The 23890-nt window shown below is 39.5% G+C and overlaps 1 protein-coding gene and 1 pseudogene across 9 annotated transcripts in view; one reads left to right on the top strand and one right to left on the bottom strand.

Moving 5' to 3' along the window:
- The window catches only part of Nup205 (nuclear pore complex protein Nup205), a 797639-nt gene that overhangs the window by 671439 nt on the left and 102310 nt on the right, over positions 1-23890 (top strand). For 6 of the 9 annotated variants that reach the window (XM_067782251.1, XM_067782250.1, XM_067782248.1 and 3 more), the window contains 2 exons: positions 2433-3156; positions 3204-3511. The exons of 1 other annotated variant lie outside the window; for it this stretch is intronic. In XM_067782251.1, the coding sequence (XP_067638352.1) occupies positions 2433-3156; positions 3204-3511 (1032 nt within the window). Of the gene's footprint in view, positions 1-2432; positions 3157-3203; positions 3512-17589; positions 17722-23890 lie in introns of those variants that run through there. 2 more of the 9 variants (XM_067782255.1, XM_067782249.1) reach the window with 2 other exon arrangements.
- LOC137247643 (uncharacterized) lies at positions 12501-14066 on the bottom strand (annotated as a pseudogene).

Below are 23890 nucleotides of genomic sequence, written 5' to 3'. Positions count from 1 at the left end.
TTTCAGGCGGAGGTGGCTGCTATCAACGTGATCTTTGATCACCTGAGAAAGGCTGTTCACGGATCAGTACGGCGGTATGGTAGCACTGGCGGCACCAGATCGGCGACAGTGCCACAGCATCTGCAGTGGGCTACGGAGCGCGTACCAGGGCGTAGGCGGAAGGGGATAAATACCGGTGAGGGGTTTTACCTTTGCAGCGGCCGGTTGTTCCTTCAGGGGTAGTCGTCGGCGGTATAGGCAGGATCGAACCTGTCGGTGACCTGAAAAAGACTGCGAGGAATGAATCGTTACGCTAGCTGAACTCCACCGCCTCTATGCCTGCATGGAGGCAGAGCTGGACGCGGAGTTGTACCGACCGAAACTCGGTAGGTGGATCCGTGGGCTGGGGGGAAGTGCACCTTGATAGCACAGCTATAGTCCCTTTAGGTGATCAACGGTCTACGGCTGAAGCCAGGGCGGAGGGGAAAGGGTCGGGTGGCCATAAGTCGGCCTCCCTTGTCTTAGCTTGGGCACGAACTTGATTGCCTTAGAGGTGCGGTCCGTTGCCTCCGCAAGCGAAGGGTGACCAGTGCCATGTCGGCACCCCCTTCCACTCCGCAAGTAGGATTGCCTCGCTCGCTGGACATCGCCCATCCCGAGTTCGCACACAAAGGTGCCGGGAAGCGGTGCGCTATCTCTGCACTTGCCTGTTCGTAGGCTTCGAGGAAAATCTGGGCCCGAAGGCATCAACGCTACGCAGCTGTATAGCCGCGTCGGCTGGAGCCTTGGCTGAGGGGAAGGGTGGGATAGCAATAAGGAGACGTGCGCCTCCCTAACTTAGCTTGGACACGGGCGAGATAACATTAAAGGCGAAGCCCGTTGTTCTTGCAAGCAAATGGTGACCCGTGCTAAGGCAGTACCCCTTCCACTCAGCTAGACGGGAGAAGAGATCAGGCTGCCTTTAATAAGGCAACCACCTCCTTCGACTAACCTGTGAGGAATGGAGTGGCAACAGCAAATTCATTTCTTATATACTGCTTCTGTTACGCTAATTTGGCACTTCAGTGAAATGCCATTTACTATGGGTCGCAATGTTATATATGCCTTGTTGTCAACAAATGCCACTCGACTGCATCGGTATGTGATTGTTCTGTTGGCTGCCTATGTGTTTTACAATTTCAGGCGCAGGTTATTGTAACGCTACAAACATTATATTTATGCTACGATTTACTCTTCTACAAGCTTAGTTTTTGGGGCACCTTTTTTCGGAAAGTGGACATGGGTTGAGCGATTTCTATGAAAATTATTACATATTCCGACAGCCTTTCGAATAGGTTAGTTCTATATATGTATAAAAGTGAATGCAAAATCTTTTGTTTATTTTATAACTCAATATCGGATGAATCAATTTTAAAAATTATAGCTGCACTAGCTTCGTAATGTTTCGTAGATGGAGATAAAAGTGGAGAAATTGCAAGAATATAGGAACATAGAGAAAGGATGGAGATTAAGAAAATAAGAGGGAAGCTGTGGGAGAGGAATTAAGTGGGATTAGAAGAGAGAAAGTGAATAACGGGCAGGAGAACGTCTCAATTATCTATCTATATCTTATATGTAAAGATGAATGCGTTTTAAAAAATTGTGCCTGTGTTAGTGTTACAGTTTCTTAGTGACTTATAAACACAAAGATATTATAATCGGGCCGTCAAGTGAAGCAGGTATTCCATATTTCAAACTCCAAATATGTAGAAATTGGGGTGGCAGAGGTAGAGGGAGTGGAACTCGGAGCAGTGGTGGTAGTGGGACTAGGAGTTATAGAGGGTGAGGGAGTGCGCATAGGAGTGGAAGTAAGAGTAGGAGTAGTAGTGGTAGTAGGAGTAGGAGTGTGAGAAGAAGTTGAAGTGCGAATGAGTTCGGGAGTGGGAGGAAGATAAATGGAATAAAGGATGGAGAAGAAAAATGGACGACAAAGTAGAAGAAAACAGGATTGAGAGTGAAATGGGGAAGCGAGGCTCACATTCGAAATGTAAACAAACTAATTTTCAGGCAGTACAAAGTTTGCTGGTACTTTAGTTTTTTATAAAACGGGTTCAAAGGCACTATAACGAATATAATGGGCTATATCTTTGCGAAAATTAACTTTATATCAAAGGCATTCTACTTTGAAAATGAAACGACAGCAGGAAATAAAATAAAAAACAACTTTTCGAAACGGGCGTGGGTTCGCCCCTTTTTTCACCATAACAAAATTTATCTATCGTGAAAAAACTCGTCATACTTATAATAAAAAGTATGCGTAAACTCACTCACTTTTGATAATACACTGTGTGAAGGTATATGAACTATATGAAAGAAGCTGGGTATTTAATGTTCGGTTACACTCGAACTTATACACCCTTACTTTTTAAATACAATCTGAGTGGTTTTTATATAAAAAGTTTTTATTTTTACAGATTTGTGTCTCGCTTGGATAAAAAAAATACATTTATAGGGTCTACTGATATGCAGGTGGTAACTGAATTGTTGTCTTCATTTGGAGACAAATTAATTGAAATAATGTGCCGGGATTGCGTTATTGGGCATGATGTATGTAAAATGCTTGCAATGTCGTGCTTCGTTTCAATGTTGGAATTTAATACCATTCCCAGCGTCACGCAATTGTTTGCATACCGCGGATATTTGGCAAATATTATCGAGAACTTGGAACAATCAGATGAAGATTTATGTCTCGTGGTCAACGATTCCATTAAAAATTTAAAAGCGTTATACGTTTATGAATCACATATGGCACTACTTCTGCAGTTTGCTAATTCTTATGTTGGCGCGGAAATGTTACTTTCGTGTAAAATGTTAAGTATACTGTCTAAAATGAGAGTATTTGATATGCACCCAGATTTCCAAGGATGTCTACGAAATCCGATCGTCGGACATGACTTTTTACCTGCAGTGGATTGCCGTTTCCGACAAATATTTTTTCCGGCTCTGCAGTTGTGTAATGCCATAGTAACAACACTTGGAACTGAAAACCAATCTGCAATTTCTCAGATATCAAACTTTTTATTTTCTCACTTTGAAGTAATTGAGTTTATATTAAGGACTGGAATATCACGTTCAGATTTCGGTACAGTGCAAGAGCTTTCTGCAGTTACTGGAATTATTGCCCGTGTAGTAAAAAAGGTAGGTAACTTTTGCGAACTTTTTAAACAACATATCAATTTACATAGTTTTCTTTATTTAAGGACGTATGTTTGCCTGATGATATAAAATGTAATCAAAATAAAATCTACATTCATAAAATTAATAGATATATGCTGCATATTTTCTACTTTTTTGTATTAAATAACGACATTCTAAAAAGGAAATCAAAACCAGATGCACATTTTAATGAAGTATCTGAACCACATTGCAGTTATATAAAAAGTCTAGTTGAAGTTACAGCTAATGTTACAATTTTCTTCCGTTATAAGTTTACACATACGATGAATCTGAGTGATATTTTATTCACGCCAAAAAAGGATACAGCTATAAAAAGGTAAGAACTTTGGTTAAATACAAATAACATTAATAAAAATGTTCAATTACACAGGATTGTATTGGATTTCTTCCTTTATGTTTGATGAATTATTAGGTCAGTGATGACAGGTTGAGTGAGGGAATTACACTTTCTGAGGGATATTTTTCTCTAAATGATTTAGTAAGAGGTGAAAAAAGAAGTATTATTTAGAGTCGTGGCCGCCGTGGTGTGGAGGTAGCGTGCTCCGCCTACCATACCGAAGATCCTGCGTTCAGGGCAAAGCAACAAATTTAGAAACAAGTTTTTTCAATTATAAATTTTTTTTTCTAAGCGGGGACGCACCTTGGCAGTAATTTGGCAAACACCCCGAGTATATTTCTGCCCCGAAAAGCTTCTCAGGAAAAATCATATGCTTTCCAAATGGCGTTCGGAGTCGGCGGTAAACACGTAGGTCTCGTCTAGCCAATTTGTAGGACAAATTAAAGGGAGCACAACGCGGATTGATTGAACATAATTATATGTTGACATCCTGTTATGTATGAAACGAGATGGCAGCACCACGACAATAAATTATTTATATATACAACAAGAACATTCTTTATCTTCTTCTTTATTACTTTTTTATCTTTCAATTGATATACTTTGACGCATTAACTTTAAAATGTAACAATTAACTTATTTCATTAATTAAATAAACACTCATATATAAAAGTTGTGTCAGAGGTGTATTTTAAAAATGAGCCTTACACCGGACGATTTAAAAACAGTGTTGGATGCGCTAGCAGGAGCAATCCGAGGAGCTGTGGAGGAGGCTGTACAGAATGCTGCGGCAAATACAAACGTAAATCGTTCGGTGTCACCCAAACCGCCACCGTTTAGTATTACGGAATACACATCAGAAGATAAATCCTCAGTACAGGATTATTTCACACGTGTAGATTGGGCATTACAGTTGAGCAAGTTTCCAGAAGCGGAACAGCACAAGTTCGTATGTGTACACATGGGGGCAGAAATTAATACAGCGCTAAAAATTCTTGTTAGCCCAAAAACACCAGACTCGCTCAACTACAGCGAAATAAAAAATATCTTGATTCGCCATTTTGATGGCTGTAGGAATAAGTATGCAGAAAGTATCAAGTTCCGGCAAAACAAACAAGAAAAGGGAGAGCCGATTTGCAAGTTCGCACTTCGGTTAAGAGAAGCGGCTCAACACTGTGAGTATGGAGAATTCTTAGATAGAATGCTAATAGAGAAATTGTTGTATGGCTTAGAATCACGAGTTGTTTGTAATAAAGTTATTGCAAAGAAACCAAAAAATTTTGCTGAAGCATACGAAATTGCGCATACAATCGAATTAACACAAAACGCCACAACAGACCTAAAGTGCACAGAGGTGATACAAACAAGCGAGCCAACGTATAAACTGGGATACGCACCAGTTAAAATAAAAAGAAATAAAAATTCTAAAAACCGATGCAGAGGGAAAAAGAGAAAGGGTCCAATTGTTACGGATGTGGGGGGCAGCACCTTAGAAAAGACAGCAAATTTAATATTTCCAAATGCTTTGCATGTGGAAGAGTGGGCCGCATCGCCAAAGTGTGCAAGACCAAATTAGATGAGATTTCAGAGGATGAATGTGAATCAGTTCAAAAACTAAACAGTGTTAATGAATGTAATGCAGTAGATAGAAAAATGATTCATATATATAGATGGAAAACAAATTCAGATGGAATTAGATACGGGTGCACCATGTGCAGTAATGAATTGCAAAACGTAGCGTTCGATTAAACCAATTTTAGGTTGTTAAAGACAGATCGACGATTTACAAGCTATACGGGCCACAAGGTGAACTGCATTGGACGGGTAACTGCGACAATGGGGAAAACTTCACGACGACTTAATTTGTATGTCGTTCAAGGAGATTGTGATACACTTTGCGGCCGAGAATGGATATCGCAATTCGCACGAGAAATAAACTTCACTGAACTGTTTTCATCGTCTAACCGAATCAATACTATAAATTCAACAGCACCAAAGCTATCAATAAACCAACAAACGCGACTGCAACATCTCATTACACGTTTTGAGGACATCTTCAGTACGACAGCTCGGAAGTTGAGTGGGCCACCTACAAAAGTAAAGCTCAAAGCTGGAGCAACACTAGTTTTCGCGCGAGCGCGCGATGTACCGATGGCGGTGAGAGAGGAGTATGCCCAGGAAATAGATCGTAAAATTCAGTCAGGTTTTTACAAGAGAGTAGAGCATTCAGAATGGGCCTCAACAACACACGTAGTAGCAAAAAAGAATGGGGGTATTCGCATTACCGGTAATTATAAGCCCACTGTCAATCCAAAAATGATCATCGACGAACACCCGATTCCAAAAGCAGAAGATTTGTTTAAAAAAAATGAAAAACGCTACAATATTTTGTCACTTAGATATAACAGATGCATATACGCTTTTAACAATTGACGATGAGTTTGCGCATTTATTGACATTAAATACAGTGACGCATGGGTTACTACGACCTACTCGTGCGGTATATGGAGCAGCAAATATTCCAGCTATCCTACAAAGAAAAATGGAGACTGTGTTACAGGGAGTCCCAAATGTTTTAAATTTTTTTGATGATATCTTGGTGTTTGCTGAAAACTTCGAGCGGCTACTTATAGTTTTGGAAACGACACTAAGTTGCATTAAATCACATGGTTTGCATTTGAACAAGTCAAAGTGTGTCTTTGCGACACCATCGGTGGAGTTCCTTGGCCACCGCACCGACGAACAGGGCGTACATAAATCCGAAAAACATATTGAAGCGGTACTAAACGCTCCCAAGCCAACTACTTTCGAAGAGTTATAGATGTTTTTAGGAAAAACCAACTATTATAGCGCATTTATTCCAGTTTTAGCCACAACTGCACGGCCATTGCGGGATATGCTGAAAAGAGAGAAATTTTACTGGACTAAGGAGGCAAACGCAGCGTTTGCCCTATTGAAAGAGGCGTTGGTTTCACCTCAAGTGTTGATGTCATACGACCCAACACTACCTGTACTACAGGCAACAGACGCGAGTCCAACAGGACTAGGAGCCGTGCTTTCACACCGTTTAGAGAACGGGACCGAACGACCAATTGCATACGCAAGTCGAACATTGAATGCTACAGAACAACGCTATTCACAGATTGACAAATAGGCATTGGTAATTGTGTGGGCGGTTCAGAAATTTTTCAAATATTTATACGCACGTCATTGGACACTAATCACCGATCATAAGCCATTATCACAAATATTACAACCTGACTTCATGATTCGCCAAGTCAACCAATTACCACTAAGTTCAGAACACATAGCAAGAGAGTCCAGAAATGACGAACGAAAGGGTAAAATAATTAAACTACTGGAAAGTGGCCAGTGCTTGAAAAGGGCAGGGTACAAATCCCCCGAAGTCAATTATAAGTTGTCCTCCGTATGTTTGACGTTCGAACATCGTGTAAACGGCGAAGTAGATCGTCCTCACTCCCTTAATTAATATTTTAAATAGTTGTGTGCATTTACTTTTAGGAGCAATATATGTATGTATATGTGAGTACTACTTCGGCTAATGATGACATGCGTTTTTGTGTATCTCTCTGCTGCCTTGTATGTATGTGTGTACATGATGATTGATTTATTTACGTACATACGAGTGGCTGCTTAGTATCGGCTTATTGATGGTAGTATCGCTTAGTGATGACGAATATTAGTCACAATATAAATGCGATGGATTGCGAACGGTCAGACAGCGTGATAGCGAATAGTGAGCAGTCCTTTACCCAGGCTATTTCGATGGTGCCAAATCCTTTAAACTGTTTTCGGAATCAAATTATTCGTGAGGAGGGTGAATCATTCTCGAAAAGCACAAAAATAATTTTTAAGACAAGGATGAGACACCGTGTAATTTTCAGTATCCCGGACGAACTTGTACGCGCAATGAAGGAATGCGTTAATACAAACGTTGTGAACGGTGTGGTGTGTGACTTACCGACTCTTGCTAAAATGCAAAACAAAATACTTACCGAGTTTCCCGCAGTTAGGATACGGCATACGAAAAACAGGTCATAGACGAACACACCAGGGCCCATAGATCGTTGCGTGAAAATGTACACCAAATCCTCGAATGCTACTAAGTTCCTGGCATTCTAATTGTAAAGTATGCCATGAGGCTAAATACCAACGGCATCCACCAAACCCGGGAGTAGGGAAAACCCCTATTCCCTCGTGTCCAGGGGAAATTATCCATGTGGATATTTATTCCACGGACAAAACTCACTCCTAACATCCATAGACAAATTTTCGAAATTCGCCGTAGTATTCCCAATAAAGTCTAGAGCAGGGATGGGCCTATTTTCGGCTCCTAAGTCAGTTTCAGTGCCAGCGAGTGCTAGGTGAGACGTTTGTGTGTTTTGTAATGTTAGTGGAGTAAAAAAATACATTGGAAATATCGTACACCTCGTCTCAAACGATATTCATCGCAAGAAGGTTGCGGAAACACTAAAAAACTGAAATGAAAATATTATCTCTCAACCTCGAAAACCAATTCCCAAACTGTGTTGCAATAGTACGAAAACAAAAACATACATTTTTTGGCAAGAAATACGAAAAACGGAATAACCATAGACTGAAGTCGACTTTATGTTAAGCAGCGCATTATTGACATTCATTTCGCCTTCACATACATTTAATTATATGCAAGCCGATTCATTTTGTAATATATACATAAAAGTATTTAAAAAAGTATTTTTAAAGTAGTAGCATTAGAGGAAGTAGTAGTAGAAAAACGTACTAATGCACGTTTCGTATACAATCGTGGGAAAACGAAACCCTTTTCAGAACTTTTGGCAGTGTTGCCGTGAGCTTAGAAAGAAATGTATCAGTTTACAAATAAAAAAAGGTACCAATCGCATAAAGAACGACTAATTTTACCAGTTTTATTATAAACATAACTGTTTTCATTTATAAATTTCAAATTATGGAGGAATTTTCATACGAGCCGTTTTGCCGTTTTGCCCATCGCTGGTCTAGAGCAATAATTGACGTGAAAGAACACATATATGAATTGCTTAACTTTTATAAAAATACCAAAACCTTAGTCTGCGACAATGAAAAGTCCCTAAACTCGGAAACGGATTAAGACAATACTAAGAAATAATTTCGGTGTAGAAATGTATACCACACCTCCTGCACATAGTATTTCGATGGCTCAAATTGAACGGTTCCATAGTACACTCACTGAAATTGCCCGTTGCCGGAAGCTAGAGGGTAAGGTATCCCTCCGACACAATTGAACTGATTCTTGTCGCAACATCAAAATACAATCGCACAGTCCATTCCATAACGCGAAAAAGGCCCATGGATATAATTCATTCTATTCCTGAAGAACTTAGGGAACAAATACGACTCAAGCTGTTGGAAACTCAACAGTCACACTTGGTAAGACACAATGTGGGAAGCAAATTACGACTCTATAGTCCGGGGGAAAATTTCTTCGTGAAGACGAACAAAAGAATATGTAACAAGTTCACAAAACTCTATGTCGAAAAAACGGTGCAGAGGGATCTTGGGACAACCGTCCTGATAGACAACAGAAAAGTTCACAAAAGTAACTTAAAATACTAAGAAACGCCTTTCGTCTCCTTACAGGTCTATCATTTTTCTCGGAATTTCGGTCGAAACAAAGGTATTTAATTACACCAGTTCCTACTACATCCCTCTCACAACCGGTAAAGTGGCCACTCACGAACAATGCGGATTTCTATTGCACAAAACAAACTTATCCCTGTATGAGACAATAGTTGACGACACGACCAGGCTATCAGAGCAGGTTCCACAGTCACATGTACGGCAACTACTAGAAAGTGACGCGAAACAAATGACACTACTACTGGACGCAGTTAGGGTACATTACCGACATGCTCGTAGCATCAACGTTTGAGGGAGTGCCCTAAAATATATCGCCGAACCGCTTGATTTTGATGACTTCTTAAAAATTGAAATGGAAACTGAAACCTTAACAGAATCGCACGAAAAGCAAATTTTGTTCAACTCAAAACCACAAGAAAAAATAAATGAATTGACAAATACCGTTAACGAACTGCATAAGAACGCCAAGCGAACCCATATAGACACTGGCAACTTTTTTCTTTGGCAACCGCTAGGAACAGGGCGATGATGATGGAATTAAAGACCGCCATAACATCCGTCACCCTGGGTAAGGTAAATATAATCAACCCTATTTTGCTGAACGGTGTTGAAGTAAGGAAATGCTGGATTCTGAACACTCTGCCAACGTAACTATAAGTGATTTACTACAAGTTTCTAAGATCAAATGGCCGCCACCGTGGTGTGATGGTGGCGTGCTCCGCCTGCCATACCGTATGCCCTGGGTTCGCAGCCCGGGCAAAGCAACATCATAATTTTAGAAATAAGGTTTTTCAATTAGAAGAAAATTTTTCTAGGCGGTGTCGCCCCTCGGGAGTGTTTGGCAAGCGCTCCGGGTGTATTTCTGCCATGAAAAGCTCTCAGTGAAAATTCATCTTCCTTGCAGATGCCGTTCGGAGTCGGCATAAAACATGTAGGTCCCGTCCGGCCAATTTGTACGGAAAACCAAGAGGAGCACGACGAAAATTGGAAGAGAAGCTCGGCCTTAGATCTCTTCGGAGGTTATCGCGCCTTACATTTTTATTTATTTATTTTTATGATCAAAATATGTCAAAGTAATGAATGTACAGTGGACCCTCGGTTAATGAACGCCCCGCATAACGAACATTTCGCATAACGAATACATTTTTTTGGGAAAAAAGTTTCGCTTTACGAACGAAGTCTCGCATAACAACCTAAACAGGGGAAACCCCGAATTCACATTATTGGGCTGTCTGCGTTTAGCTTTTGCTTCATAGTTCAGAATTTTGTTTTATTTTAGTGCAGAATTGTTCGTAAAATTAACAAGACGTGTTGAAACATACAAATTTTTTATTTTTAATTTTGCTTTTATAAAAATTGCAAAATAACTAACATTAAATGCCCTCAAAAAAAAATTCGGAAAAGGAGAAAAATACAAGGACCAAAATAACTATTGAAATGAAACTCAAGATCATTCAAAAACATAAAGGAGGTTTGGGTGTGGCTGATTTAGGACGTGCGTTCAACTTGTCGAAATCAACGATTTCTACTATCCTCAAGAATCAGGACAAGCTTGAGGTGCTAAACGCTTCAAAGGGAGTATCAAGAGTTTCTTCGCAACGACCACAAATTCTCGATGATGTTGAAAGATTGCTTTTGATATGGATTAACGAAAAGCAAATGCAAGCTGACACAATTTCGCAGAATATAATTTGTGAGAAGGCTAAAACGATATTCACTACTCTGATTGAAAAGTCGCCAGGAACATCAACAGCAAGAAGGGAAGACTTCAAAGCAAGTAAGGGGTGGTTCGAGAATTTCAAAAAACGTACTGGTATTCATAGCGTTATAAGGCATGGTGAAGCAGCAAGCTCAGACGCTAAGGCTGCCGAGAGTTATGTAGGCGAATTCAAGAAGCTTGTGGATACTGAGGGTTACTTGCCCCAGCAGGTGTTTAATTGCGACGAAACGGGTCTTTTTTGGAAAAAGATGCCCAAGCGAACTTACATAACAGTAGAGGAGAAAGCAATGCCCGGCCATAAGCCAATGAAAGACCGCCTTACTCTGCTTTTTTGTTCCAATGCAAGTGGCGACTTGAAAATAAAACCGCTACTTGTCTATCATTCAGAGAATCCACGTGCCTTCAAAAAGCATAATGTTGACAAGAGTAAGCTAAATGTCATGTGGAAGTCGAACAGTAAAGCTTGGGTGACACGTGTTCTTTTTACTGAGTGGATCAATAATGTTTTTGGCCCCTCTGTGCTGAAATATTTGATTGAGATGGATTTGCCTCTTCGTGTCCTGCTTATTATGGATAACGCTCCTTCACATCCACCAAGTTTACAAGATGAACTCATTGAAGAGTTTAAATTCATCAAAATTCACTTTTTGCCACCTAATACAACCCCATTGCTTCAGCCCATGGATCAGCAAGTGATTTCTAACTTCAAGAAGCTTTACACAAAAGAACTTTTCCAGCATTGCTTTGACGTGACTGAAAAAACAAATCTTACTCTAAAAGAGTTTTGGAAAGATCACTTCCACATTGTTGCCTGTCTGAAAATTATTGATAAGGCATGGAAAGGCGTTACTAAGAGAACACTCGAATCTTCCTGGAAAAATCTTTGGCCCGACCGCTTTGCCGAATGCACATTTGAAGGACTCGACGCAGTATCTACGGATCCAATAACCAACGAAATAATATTTTTGGCTGACCGTATTGGGCTAGAGGTGGATGGAAATGACATCGCTGAACTTGTGGCAGAGCACAGTGAAGATCTGACTACCGACGAGCTTATAGAATTGCAATGTGATTTACAACAAGATGTTAAGAAGCAAACTTTATCAGACGAGGAGATAACCGAAGAACAGCAACCGTCTAGTGCAATCAGAGAAATGCTCAAAACATGGGAGTTTGTGGCATCATACGTTAAAAAGCATCACCCCAGTCAGACAGCGGCAGTACGTGCAACAGAATTATTCAACGATAATGCTGTGTCCCATTTTGAACAAATTTTGAAGGGACGTCAGAAACAAACGACTCTAGACAGTTTTTTCCTTAATGTAGATTAATAATGCTAGGTACTAGGTTTCTTTCAATAAAAATTCAAATTGAAACATATAAGACTGTATTTTTTTTCGACCTGGAACGCATTATTTTAGTTTACATTGATTCTTATAGGAATAATGGTTTTGCTTAACGAACGTTTTGCATAACGAGCAAGATGCTAGAACCAATTGTGTACGTTAACCGAGGGTCCACTGTATTTATTTCGTTATAAAATATACAAAGATAGCTAGTGTTTGTAATCTTTTAAGGATGTTGCCCGTGATACACGACGAAAAGATACTATAATTGGAAACAGAAGATATAGCCGAATGCCAGCTGATATCCGGGACCATGTACATCTATACGTAGCGTAAGCTTTTTATTAGCAGTATTATTTACTTGAATTGACTTATGTGCGGAATTCCTTAAGCGTGTACTACCCCAAGATAACTCGAGAGCTGTTACTTTTAGGGGTTAGGTTTCCATCTCTATTACTAAATTCGCTACTACTGGAACAACGAATAACGCCGCCGGGGTTGCCAGCATTACTATTGCTGCTTTTCAACGAGAATCCACTAAGTGTACGCTTTGGTAGACCACTTTTGGCACTACTGGCCTCACTTGCCGACGGGGAGGACGGCATTCGTTGTAATATGGCGTTAGTTGTCGCAGTCTGAATCTGACACGCATTTGTGGTGAACAATTTTCACAAAGCCGACGTGTATTATTATCATTATCCACGGAATTACTAGCTGTTGGCGATGCAGGTGGACTTTGTAAACCAGCAGACACGCTGCCATATGGACTGCCATTAGCTAATAGGGTACGTTCAGCTGTATTATTTTTGGATGATGTTGCAGATTTGGATACATTTTGGGCAGCAAAATCATATTCACTTTTCTGGTCATCAAATCGCGTAGAGCTTAACGGCTTTCGCCCTTGTAATGAAGAACTCTGTGAAGTTGGTGAGCCAATTTTTAGCTGAATATTACTACTGCTTTTATTAAGTGTTTTTGTTTCACCACGATTTAATGATATCGACTTATTTTGCATACTTAATTTAGCCCTACATGTAGAAGAACTATTGCGGTTTGTAGACACTTTTGGCGAATTAGTTTGATCTTCAATTTCATTTTCGATTTCATTCGGTGTGAGTCGTAAATTAGGTATGTTCAAAGGACTTATAGGGGAACGTGGTTGTGCTATGCTGTGTTGTAACTCCTTCAAATCACTTGCATTCAAACAGCGAATCGGTGAAACTCATGGTTTCTGCTTGAGATTCCCTACCGCGCATTTTTTCCGGATCCCAATTCTCCTTGTTCTCTGATAGCAGTTCCTCGAGTGTATTAAGACTGCTTGTATACTGCTCGACTGAGTGACGCATGCCCGCATTGGTAGCTAGTTCTTTAGCTGCCAATATTTTTTGGCGATAATGATTGATTTTGTACCGCATCACTTTGTTTGCGATTTTGTGGTGATTTGTTCTTTTTTAATTTTTTTTTTTTAATAAGTCGATAAGATCCACAGACGAAATGTTGTTATCAATGTTTTGGATAAATGCCTTCTTTATTTGAGACAGCGACAGTATACAAGAATCATCTTCTTCTTTAGTACCATTGCCAGAGTCCTTACTCTCATGTTTATCCTCTTTTTCACCTTGATAAGTAACAACGCTATGCTGCAGAATACTCGGTGCTTTACTATAGGTTCTGTTATCTATATGATGATATAGCCGAATGCAAGGCTTTATATACAACTGCACCCAACAATAATTATGCCAACAGCAACAATAACAAAACGTATCATAACAACAGCACAAAGTAAGCCAGACGCTGAATCAGCAAGTGAACACCAAGCTGTAATCATTCTCACGGCAATGCGAAACTCGCCTCTGCTAATGAAAGCCGAACATAACAGCAAACGGCAAATGCCAAGTCAACATTATCACGGGCAGCAGCGTTGCGATTCGGGAAGTAGAGATAGGCATTCAGGTGCAGTTACCGAAAAGTCGTAATTTAGTCATAGTTGCTCATCTAACCGGCTTTGACTTGTGTCAGGGAAATAAAGATTGAAATCAAAAATTAAACGTATTTCAATAATTTACATTAGCCACGCTAATTTATCCATAAGTCATCCTTGGTGACGTGAGCATGGTACCTTAATACTGTATACCGCTTTTGGGTTCATTCGCCACGATTGACAAAGGTATATTTGGTGCCACAATCAAAGAATTCAGCCTGCACATCGAGATCTTACGTTATGCATTCCTGCTGATTGCCTTTGTCGGTCCCTAATGTTGTTGTTGTTGTTGTAGCAGTGCTTCACCCCAACCAAAAGGCTCGACCGATCACAAATTGTCATCAATATCTCCTAACGGGAGTTTAAGGAAACTTGCAGTTTTAACAGGGGTGGACCATAGTAAGAGGGGTGTTAGAGGCGTTGGTTCCACATTACAATTTAAGGTTGGTGTCATATGGGGACATTTCAAGCAGGACATATATTTTATATGTAGGAGTTGATTCTGGATAGGTAAGAGTTTAACCTGTTACAGTACCCAGATCGAGGTTAAGCTGGAGTGAAACGCGTTTCCCTAGGGAGAGTTCGTTCCTCTTCTGCGAGCTCTGGATATTTTCCTTTAAGGCACTTCCTGGCATAGAGGTCCGAGGCCCGTTTGAGGATATCACTGAAAACCTGTTTGTGTATTTTAACATTATACGGCTCTGTTCTCAGGTGCCGTATTTCCTCATAATACTTACGGAGATGACTTCTTAAGCCACCGGAAGGTGCGACCTCTTCAACCAGATGGCTGTTGGGATGTCAGGTTTCGCGAAGCGAAAAAACTGGAGAGATAAGAAGATAGCTCTTTATTTTTTTACAAAGCTCATCGATGTGTGGGCCTGGGCCTGTGGTCATTATTGTGCAGTCATCGGCGTAGGAAATTATAGTGACTCATTCTGGTGGTAAACGTAGCTTCGATATGTAAGAGTTAAACAAAAGCTGGGATAGAACACCGCCCTGTGGCACCCCTTGTTTAATTCTTCTTGTTTTAGATATTATGTTCCTGAATTGCACCGATGCTTGCCGACCAGACAGATAATTTGCGGTCCACCTTTTAAGAACAACAGCTGGGATAGAACACCACCCTGTGGTACCTCTTATTTAATTCTTCTTGGTTTAGATGTTATGTTCCTGCATTGCACCGATGCTTGCCGACCAGGCAGATAATTTGCGGTCCACCTTTTAAGACTTGGAGGAGGAGGACCCTTAGTCTTAGAGTAACGTGTCGTGTTTGACCGTATCAAAAACTGTTGACGGGTTTAGCGCCACGAGTACTGTCCTATGGTGGCATTTTTTTACTTAATCCGCAACTTATTTGCGTGTTAATGGCGTTTAGCGTGGTGTTAGTGCTATGTAGTTGCCGAAAGCCATGCTGATGATTGGCAAGGCACAAATTTGCAGTGAAATGGGGAAGCAGAATGGCTCAAAGTTTGGCTAGTAGCGATATTAGAGATATCGGATGATAAGAATCTCCTAAGCTAGTTGGTTTCCCAGGCTTTAATAGTCGAATCATCCTTTTCCATTTTTCGGGGAGGACGAAGGTGGACAGGGACTGGTTGAAGACATGCGCTAGATAATTAAATCCCTCCTTGCCATGTTTTTCAAGCATCGGCATGGCTGTGCCGTCTGGGCCCACTGCTTTAGATGGTTTAGCGTGAACGATGACATCTTCAACCTCTTTGGCGGTGATCGTAATTGGGACGGGCTGTGTTTATGCTTGTGTGCGCGTCTGTTGGCCCGCCATCTATCTTTGTCAACCGTAGGATACATTACGTAATGTCGGCAGAAGGCGCTCGCGCATTTTTTCGCATTCCACAGCACTTTATCGCCAAAGTCGATGGAAATTTCGTCGTTGAGCTTAGTCGGGTTCGATAGGGACTTTACGGTGGACCATAGTTTACCTACAACGGCAGAGAGGTTACAATTATTTAAGTGCTCCCTCCATTTTGCCCGCTTGTGTTTATCCACTAGCAACCTGATGCGTTGGGTTGTATCCCTAATTTGGGTGTCGCCGGGGTAGTGTTGTCTTATAAGGTCACGTTCTCTCGCTAGAGTTGGGGCCTCCGCTGGAAAATGGGGTCGGATTTCCGGGATTCAATGAAGTTGCGGAATGCAAGCTCCCCTTGGCGGGCATCAGTCGGGATAGGGAGGGCAGCAAAACGATTGTCAGTATAAGTTTTGTAATCTGCCCACTTTCCTTTTTAAAATTGATGAAAGTGCGTATTTCATAGTGATGAAGTCGGCAGATTGCTCGAGCGAAGGGAGTATGGGTAGGTGGTCGGATACCAATGTTACCATCGGCTGCCAGTTGACGCAGTCTCATCCAGCACTATGTTTAAACATAAAAAACTTCATGTATACGGCTTCTGATTACATTAGAAAGCTGTGAAAACATATTTTAAACTGTTACTATTATTATAATTTAATATTTAAAAGATCTTACCATCATCATACACAAAAAATGTGCACGATTTAATAATTTTGTTAAAAAAACAAAATTATTTTATGACAATTGTCACAGTTTTGGGTGACAGAAAAGTCAACACAAAACATAATTGAAGATAACATTAAAGAAAAAAAAAACTTTTTAAAAATAAGCTTTTATTATTGGTTAATAAAATTAACTAAAAAGTAAAACATAAATTGCTGTAACGAAATATAACACTCTATAAGTTCATTGTAACCTTTAACGATAATTAGGCTTTTTCGTCTGCGACAAAAAAATTCCATATTGTACATAATTATATATTTTTAACATTAAAACTTTACACCTAAATTATTAAATCTTACTGTTTATATCACAGTCCTAATAAAAGCGTGTTACATTGTGATAGCAAGAAAAGGAGGTCCTAAATTCTTAATGATACCATCAAAATTTAACACGCTTATAGTTTAGGTATGTTAACATATACATAGATATACATAAATACATATCGCATAAAATAATAAATAAAAACAAAAATAATGAAACCGCCTTCCACCTCTGCCGGAAGAACCCAAACTATGCAACGCGTGGCAGGTAGTTTTGTATTAGTTAACCCTTTTCGTCTTTATTTCCGTAGTAAATTTGATACAATCTTTTGGTTATTGTTTGATTTAGATGACCCTAACCCTTCGACGGCCTCAAAATTTAAAAATTTTTTTAAATCTCTGTTTAATTTTTTTTAATGAGAAACCGAGATAAAAGTCAGTATAAGAGCAAGAAATGTTGGTTTTCTTATAAACTTGTGGTTTAAAGGCATTTTTAGCGAAAGAAAAGGTATAAACATGCTTTTAAAATTTTATTTTTATGTCATATGTATTTATTTATTTATTTTGCATTATTTTGCAGATCTCAATGAGATACGCATACAAAATAAACCATCAGAATTGGAAGATGGAGGTCATTAGGCAAACGCAAGCCTAATAATACCAATCTATTCTGGGTTCAGATAAGTCCGTTTACCGAATTTAGTGAAGATATCTCGATATTTCAATTTCAATTTATTTAATAATTTGTACAAGTAAGACTATTGTCTCTTAAAGTACATCAACATTTGGAAATAAAACTAGTACGTATATATGTTAAAATACGATTACAAAATGATAATAATAATAATAAATAACTTAACTATACAAGTTTTTTTTTTTTAAAGTGAGCTATGACAGCAAAAAAAGGAGAAGAAAAATTATATAAATCATACTAGACATGTATTTATGTATTGTATGGATAGATTGACTATATAGATAATTTAATTGTACAATATTAATAAAATGAAGTTGTGGAAACAGTTATATACTTTTTCCTGCTATTGCAAATATTCAAATAATTCCCATTTAAAGCGTCTACTATTGCGTTAATTTTTAATTTTATTTGGTAATGAGTTCCAAAGTTTTACAGCACTAACAAAGAATGTTCTAGATGGTGTGAGATATCTATACCATGGAACAATAAGATTGCAAGTTCTGTCTGATCGAGGAAACTTAGATTTCTAAAAAGATAATCAGGCTGCCTTCTATGAATAAGTTCATTTAAGAAGACTAAATTGCGGTAATTTAAAAAATTTACAAGGCTGCAATTAAGGATTTTGATGGAGAACTCCGATATATGGTCAAATTTGCGTTTGAAAAAAAAATATATATATCTAGCACAGTTATTTAAAGCAAGTTGCAACTTTCTCTGTGACTCACAATCAATATTGCTGAATACGGTCGCCCCAAATGATATCAGTGGAACTATAAGAGTTTTCACCAGCCTTAATTTAACATTGATTGGCACAAAGTCCGCAGTGTACCACAACTTTCTTAATACAAAGTATATTTTGCTCAAAATGTAGTTTATATGTTCCTTGCACCCAAGATAAGAATTTAATTTAAACCCAAGACTAGTAACAACGGGCTCATAACTGATTGACGTGCCTTGAAAGCAAAGTGATGGCAATGTTTCAACCAATTGCCAGGAATATGTAAAACATGTGGCCGTTGTCTTGGATGCGTTAAGATTTAATTTATTATCATTTGCCCAGGAAGAGATGCTTTCAATGTCTTCATTCATCCTGAAAACTAAGTCCTCTCATAAACGAATCGGGCGAGATAAATATACCTGAGCGTCATCAGCATATAAGTGTATCGATACACTCCTGCAGCAATAAGTCATATCATTAATAAACATCGTAAACAAAATCGGACCAAGTATTGATCCCTGTGGCACCCCCGAATCAAGACGCTTCATTTCCGAGCAACTGTTGCCGACCACTACTTTCTGCCACCGATTACGTAGATAATTTCTAGCAACCTCACAGCACTACATGAGAAACCAAAGTATTTACTTAGTTTTATTAAAAGAATGGAATGATCCACTGTATCGAAAGCTTTGGAAAAATCTAAAAGCGCCAGAACAGTTAAATCACCTCGGTCATACGCTGGATGAATGTCTTCAATAATTTTAAGCAAGGCGGTATTACAACTATGGAATGCTCTGTAACCAGACTGATTTTCACTTAGGAGTCCATTGGCATTAAGGTACTCTGTGATTTGTACAGCCGCTAATTTCTCCCAGATTTTTGACAATACTGGCAATATGCTGATCGGGCGAAAATCTGTCAACCATGTAGCCGACGGTTTCTTAGCAACTGGAATGACTTTCGCTATCTTCCACGAGCTGGGAAAGGTTGATGTTGTTATAGAAAAGTTGATAATATGAGTCAGCGTTGGGGCTATGCTCTGGATTACTAATTTTAAAAACTTTAGACTGATACCATTGATGCATTAGATTTAATAGAACTCATACATCTTAATGCATCGTCTTCTGTAACTGCACTAAACTGAAATAAAATTACTTGTTTATAAACCAATGTCTCATTTATTTTAAAGTCCACATTATTCTGGAACTTGCACGACTGGAAGAAGTTATCTTTCATATTATCAGGGTCCAAGTCACTTTCTGATTTAATTTTTCCCCCAATGCCCAGAGTGTTCAGATTTTTCCACAGACTTTTTACTGGCAAACCAGTATCAAGCCGTTCAATTGGAAAGCCAGAGAGGAACTATTGCGTTACACGGAGAGAGCTGTTGGCATTGCTAGAGTGCATTAAACATTTCCACAAATACCTCTACGGCCAGCGATTCCGCGTCAGGACAGATCACGCAGCATCGGAAGGACAATTGGCACGATGGATCGAGCGACTACAAAGCTATGTCTTTTCCATTGAGCATCGAAAAGGTAGTACCCATGGAAATGCTGGTGCAATGTCACGAATACCATGTAGTTTGGAATGCAAGCACTGTTCAAAGGCCGAGGCTAAAGAAAACGTTATAGATGTCCGGCTAATGACTATAACATGTACAGATGAATGGGACAAGGAACAGCTAAGAAAGTGTCAGCTAGAAGACATAGATCTGTCACGTGTTATGCAAGGGCTCGAACGAAACGAAAGACCAAACAGAGAAGAGATGTCAGCATAGAGTTCCATTGCGAAGTCATATTGGGCACAGTGGAACAGTTTAGAATTGATATCCTCTTGCCTTCATCGAGTATGGGAGAGTGAGGATGGTAAATGCAAGAAGAAACTGATAGTTGTTCCCAGAAAGAGGATTCCTGACGTGCTCAGCGAGCTGCATAATGGTCCAAGTGGAGGTCATCTTGGAATCACGAAGACGCTCGAGAAAATTAAGCAGAGATTCTATTGGGTTGGCTGCCGTCAGTCGGTCACCGAGTGGATTGCCAACTGCGAGGTTTGCAACAGAGCGAAAGGGCCCAAAACACGAGGTCATGGCCAGATGAAGCAGTATATTTCAGGTGCACCATTTGAAAGGATCGCCATGGATGTCGCAGGACAATTTCCTACTACTGGTTATGGATTATTTCAGTAAATGGCCAGAGGTATACCCAATCCCAAAAAAAGAAGCAGAAACAGTAGCAGAAGTGGTTACAAACGATTCGGTTGAAAGGTATGGGGTACCAATGGAGTTACATTCTGGCCAAGGCAGGACTTTTGAATCAGCTGTGTTCCAAGAAATGTGCAAGAAGTTGGGCATTCGGAAAACACGGAAAACTGCATTGCATCCTCAGTCCGATGGTATGGTGGAACGTTTCAATAGAACATTGGAGGAGCATTTGAGGAAAGAAGTAGACAAATACCATAAGGACTGGGATATACACATATCATTATTCTTGATGGCCTACCGATCGGCGGTACATGAGACAACGGGCCAAACTCCCACAAAGCTAATTTTTGGCAATGACCGTCGACTGCCAGCTGATTTGAAGTATGGGATAGATGCCGATGCGGAGAGAAATGTCAAGAAATCCACTGGTGTCTTGGAAGAAGAGCTGAGAGAGATACACGATCTGGTAAGGCAACGAGCAAAGATTATGAGTGACAAGATGAAAGCGAGGTACGATAAAGCAATTAATTCGGAAGAGTTTCAGGAAGGAGATTTGGTGCTGTTATACATCCCACAACGAAAAAAAGGTTTGTCCCCGAAATTGCAGTGTAATTGGGAAGGCCCATACAAAGTTGTAAAACGGATCAACGATGTAGTGTACCGCATACAAACCATTGGCAAACCACGAACCAAAATGAAAGTGGTTTATTTGGAAAGGCTGGCAACGTTTAGATCGGGAGATTTGTCTGATCGGGACGATCAGACTTAAGTGAGGGCAGCGTGACGAATATGAGTGACACTAAGTGATACTCACATCCCTAGTCTGATGCTAAGTAAATAAAGTCACAACAACAATAAAGCAGACAGTCACTAGTATCTACATAAACGAATCAATCATTATGTCTACACATATGTACGTATACGCAGCTGGGAAGCAACGCACAACCACATGCAGATATCTTATCTGAGATGCTCCTAAAGGTATGCAATTACAATTGTGGAAGTGTCGCTCACACATACAAGCGCATGGGGTATGAGAGAAGCTATAAAAATTATACATCTGTAGTTGTAGCTGAGAAATTTATAACTAACTAGTAAGTTCTGGAATTAGAAAAGCCTAGAAATATGCAATGAGGAGGTCGGACAGTATAAAAGGGCGAGAACAGTGGAGGCGAGAGTCAGTTTCATTTGAGCTATCAATCAGTTTGGTTATTAAGCAAGCTATTCGTTGCGAAGTAGAAGTGTTATTGTGAAGTACTTTAATAAAGGCCATTTTTTCATTATTCAATATTGGAGTTATTTATTCAACAGTTTAGCGATACGAACGTTGACAGAAGATTGGTAATAAGGGGAATTTCAGTAAAATCGTTACAGGATATTTGTCTAGCAATTTTATTTGTTAGGTACCGTATCATAAGTGCTGCACCGAAATAAAGATATAATTTTTATTTGTTTAAATAATTCTAAGTCTTTGTTTTACCAGATCATAGAGCCAATTTACAAATTTTTTGTTCCCTTGTTGTTTTTGTAGCGATAAGGACACTGGCCGACGGTTTTGGGTAGTGCTTTCGATGTTTATGGTCCTTTGCCGGATGCAGATCCGGTACGTTCCGGTAACAATCACGATTAAGGTACTAGCCCCACTATCTCGGAAACGATTTAGTATGACCACATGAAACTTTTTATGCCATACCGCCCTCCCACCTCCTAAATCCATGAAGAACTTGGGGTCGCCAGAGCCTCGGCGGTTAAAGAAGCAGGATTCGCCATTTGAAGTGAGGTTGACAATTAGGTAGGAGAAGCTATGAGTTGCACCGGCAACCTTTTGAAAGGGTTGCGCCACACAACCCCTTGAATCAATTTATTATTTTAGTCGCCTCCTACGACAGGTATACCTGCCGCGGGTATATTCTAAGTCGCCTTATCCGCTGGGGGAGTTTTTGTTCCCATTTTTTCTCACTATTAGCCCCAAATCTCTCGTACATTTACAAAGCTCAATTTGGTGATATTCTCTAATACTAGGTACAAACACACGCCAAATTGGCAATTTATACCATTTGGGCAATTTATTACGCTATTTATCATATAATAAATTGTAATAACAAATTGCCAATTTAAAAAAAAATTGCGTAAAAAATTTTTTCAAACTGTAAATACAACCTTGTAAAGTGTGTTTATTGAGTAGATTAAAACGTCAGTTGCGCATGGCTCAACTATATGTTTGGCTCATCTCATCAACTGAAATAATTTTTTTCATTTCACTGGAGTAGGAATTGTCAAAAGAGGATGGCAAACTCAAAATGAAACCAAAACATTGAACACATTATCTTACACAGGTATGTTGTTGCTGTAGAGATGAACCAACCGGCCATCAAATTACTATTGTGTAAGCTAAATTGAGTTGTATGAACACCCCTCAATTTGAATTGATATTGCCTCAATTTATTTTTCTGTTTGAACATAGTATAACTATTGCACCTAGGGAGGTGTTTATTGAAAAAAAGAAAAAGCACGAATATTTAAATCCCCAATTACCAGTGGCGGCCACCGTGGTGTGATGGTAGCGTGCTCCGCCTATCACACCGTATGCCCTGGGTTCAACTCCCGGGCAAAGCAACATCAAAATTTTAGAAATAAGATTTTTCAATTAGAAGAAAATTTTTCTAAGCGGGGTCGCCCCTCGGCAGTGTCTGGCAAGCGCTCCGATTGTATTTCTGCCATGAAAAGCTCTCAGTGAAAACTCATCTGTCTTGCAGATGCCGTTCGGAGTCGGCATAAAACATGTAGGTCCCGTCCGGCCAATTTGTAGGGAAAAATCAAGAGGAGCACGACGCAAATTGGAAGAGAAGCTCGGCCTTAGATCTCTTCGGAGGTTATCGCGCCTTACATTTATTTTTATTTAATTACCAGTGCCTCTAACACAAACAATTTAAAAAGGAACAACAGAGAATTCATTTATTTAAAACAAATAATTTCAAGTGTAAAAATATCAATACATTAACAGGTATACTGAATTTTGTATCATTCATTGGGTTTTATATATGTACTTACATATAAGTACTACATATAATGCATGTACGAATTCGTTAATTATTTTTAAAAAAGTGTGTAATTTTCGACTAAATGATCAATTTAGCTAATTAGAAATAGTATTGCTCAATTTTATCGATCTCGAGCATAAATTTATTTGAAGGCATAAGTGCCCTACGGATAGTATCAATGGAATCAATGACTTCCTTATGGCTTGGAAATTATCTGCAACACTA

This window comes from Eurosta solidaginis, chromosome 4, assembly GCF_040869045.1.
Source record: "Eurosta solidaginis isolate ZX-2024a chromosome 4, ASM4086904v1, whole genome shotgun sequence".
Classification (NCBI taxonomy): domain Eukaryota; kingdom Metazoa; phylum Arthropoda; class Insecta; order Diptera; family Tephritidae; genus Eurosta; species Eurosta solidaginis.
This window is presented reverse-complemented; position numbering and strand designations above follow the sequence as displayed.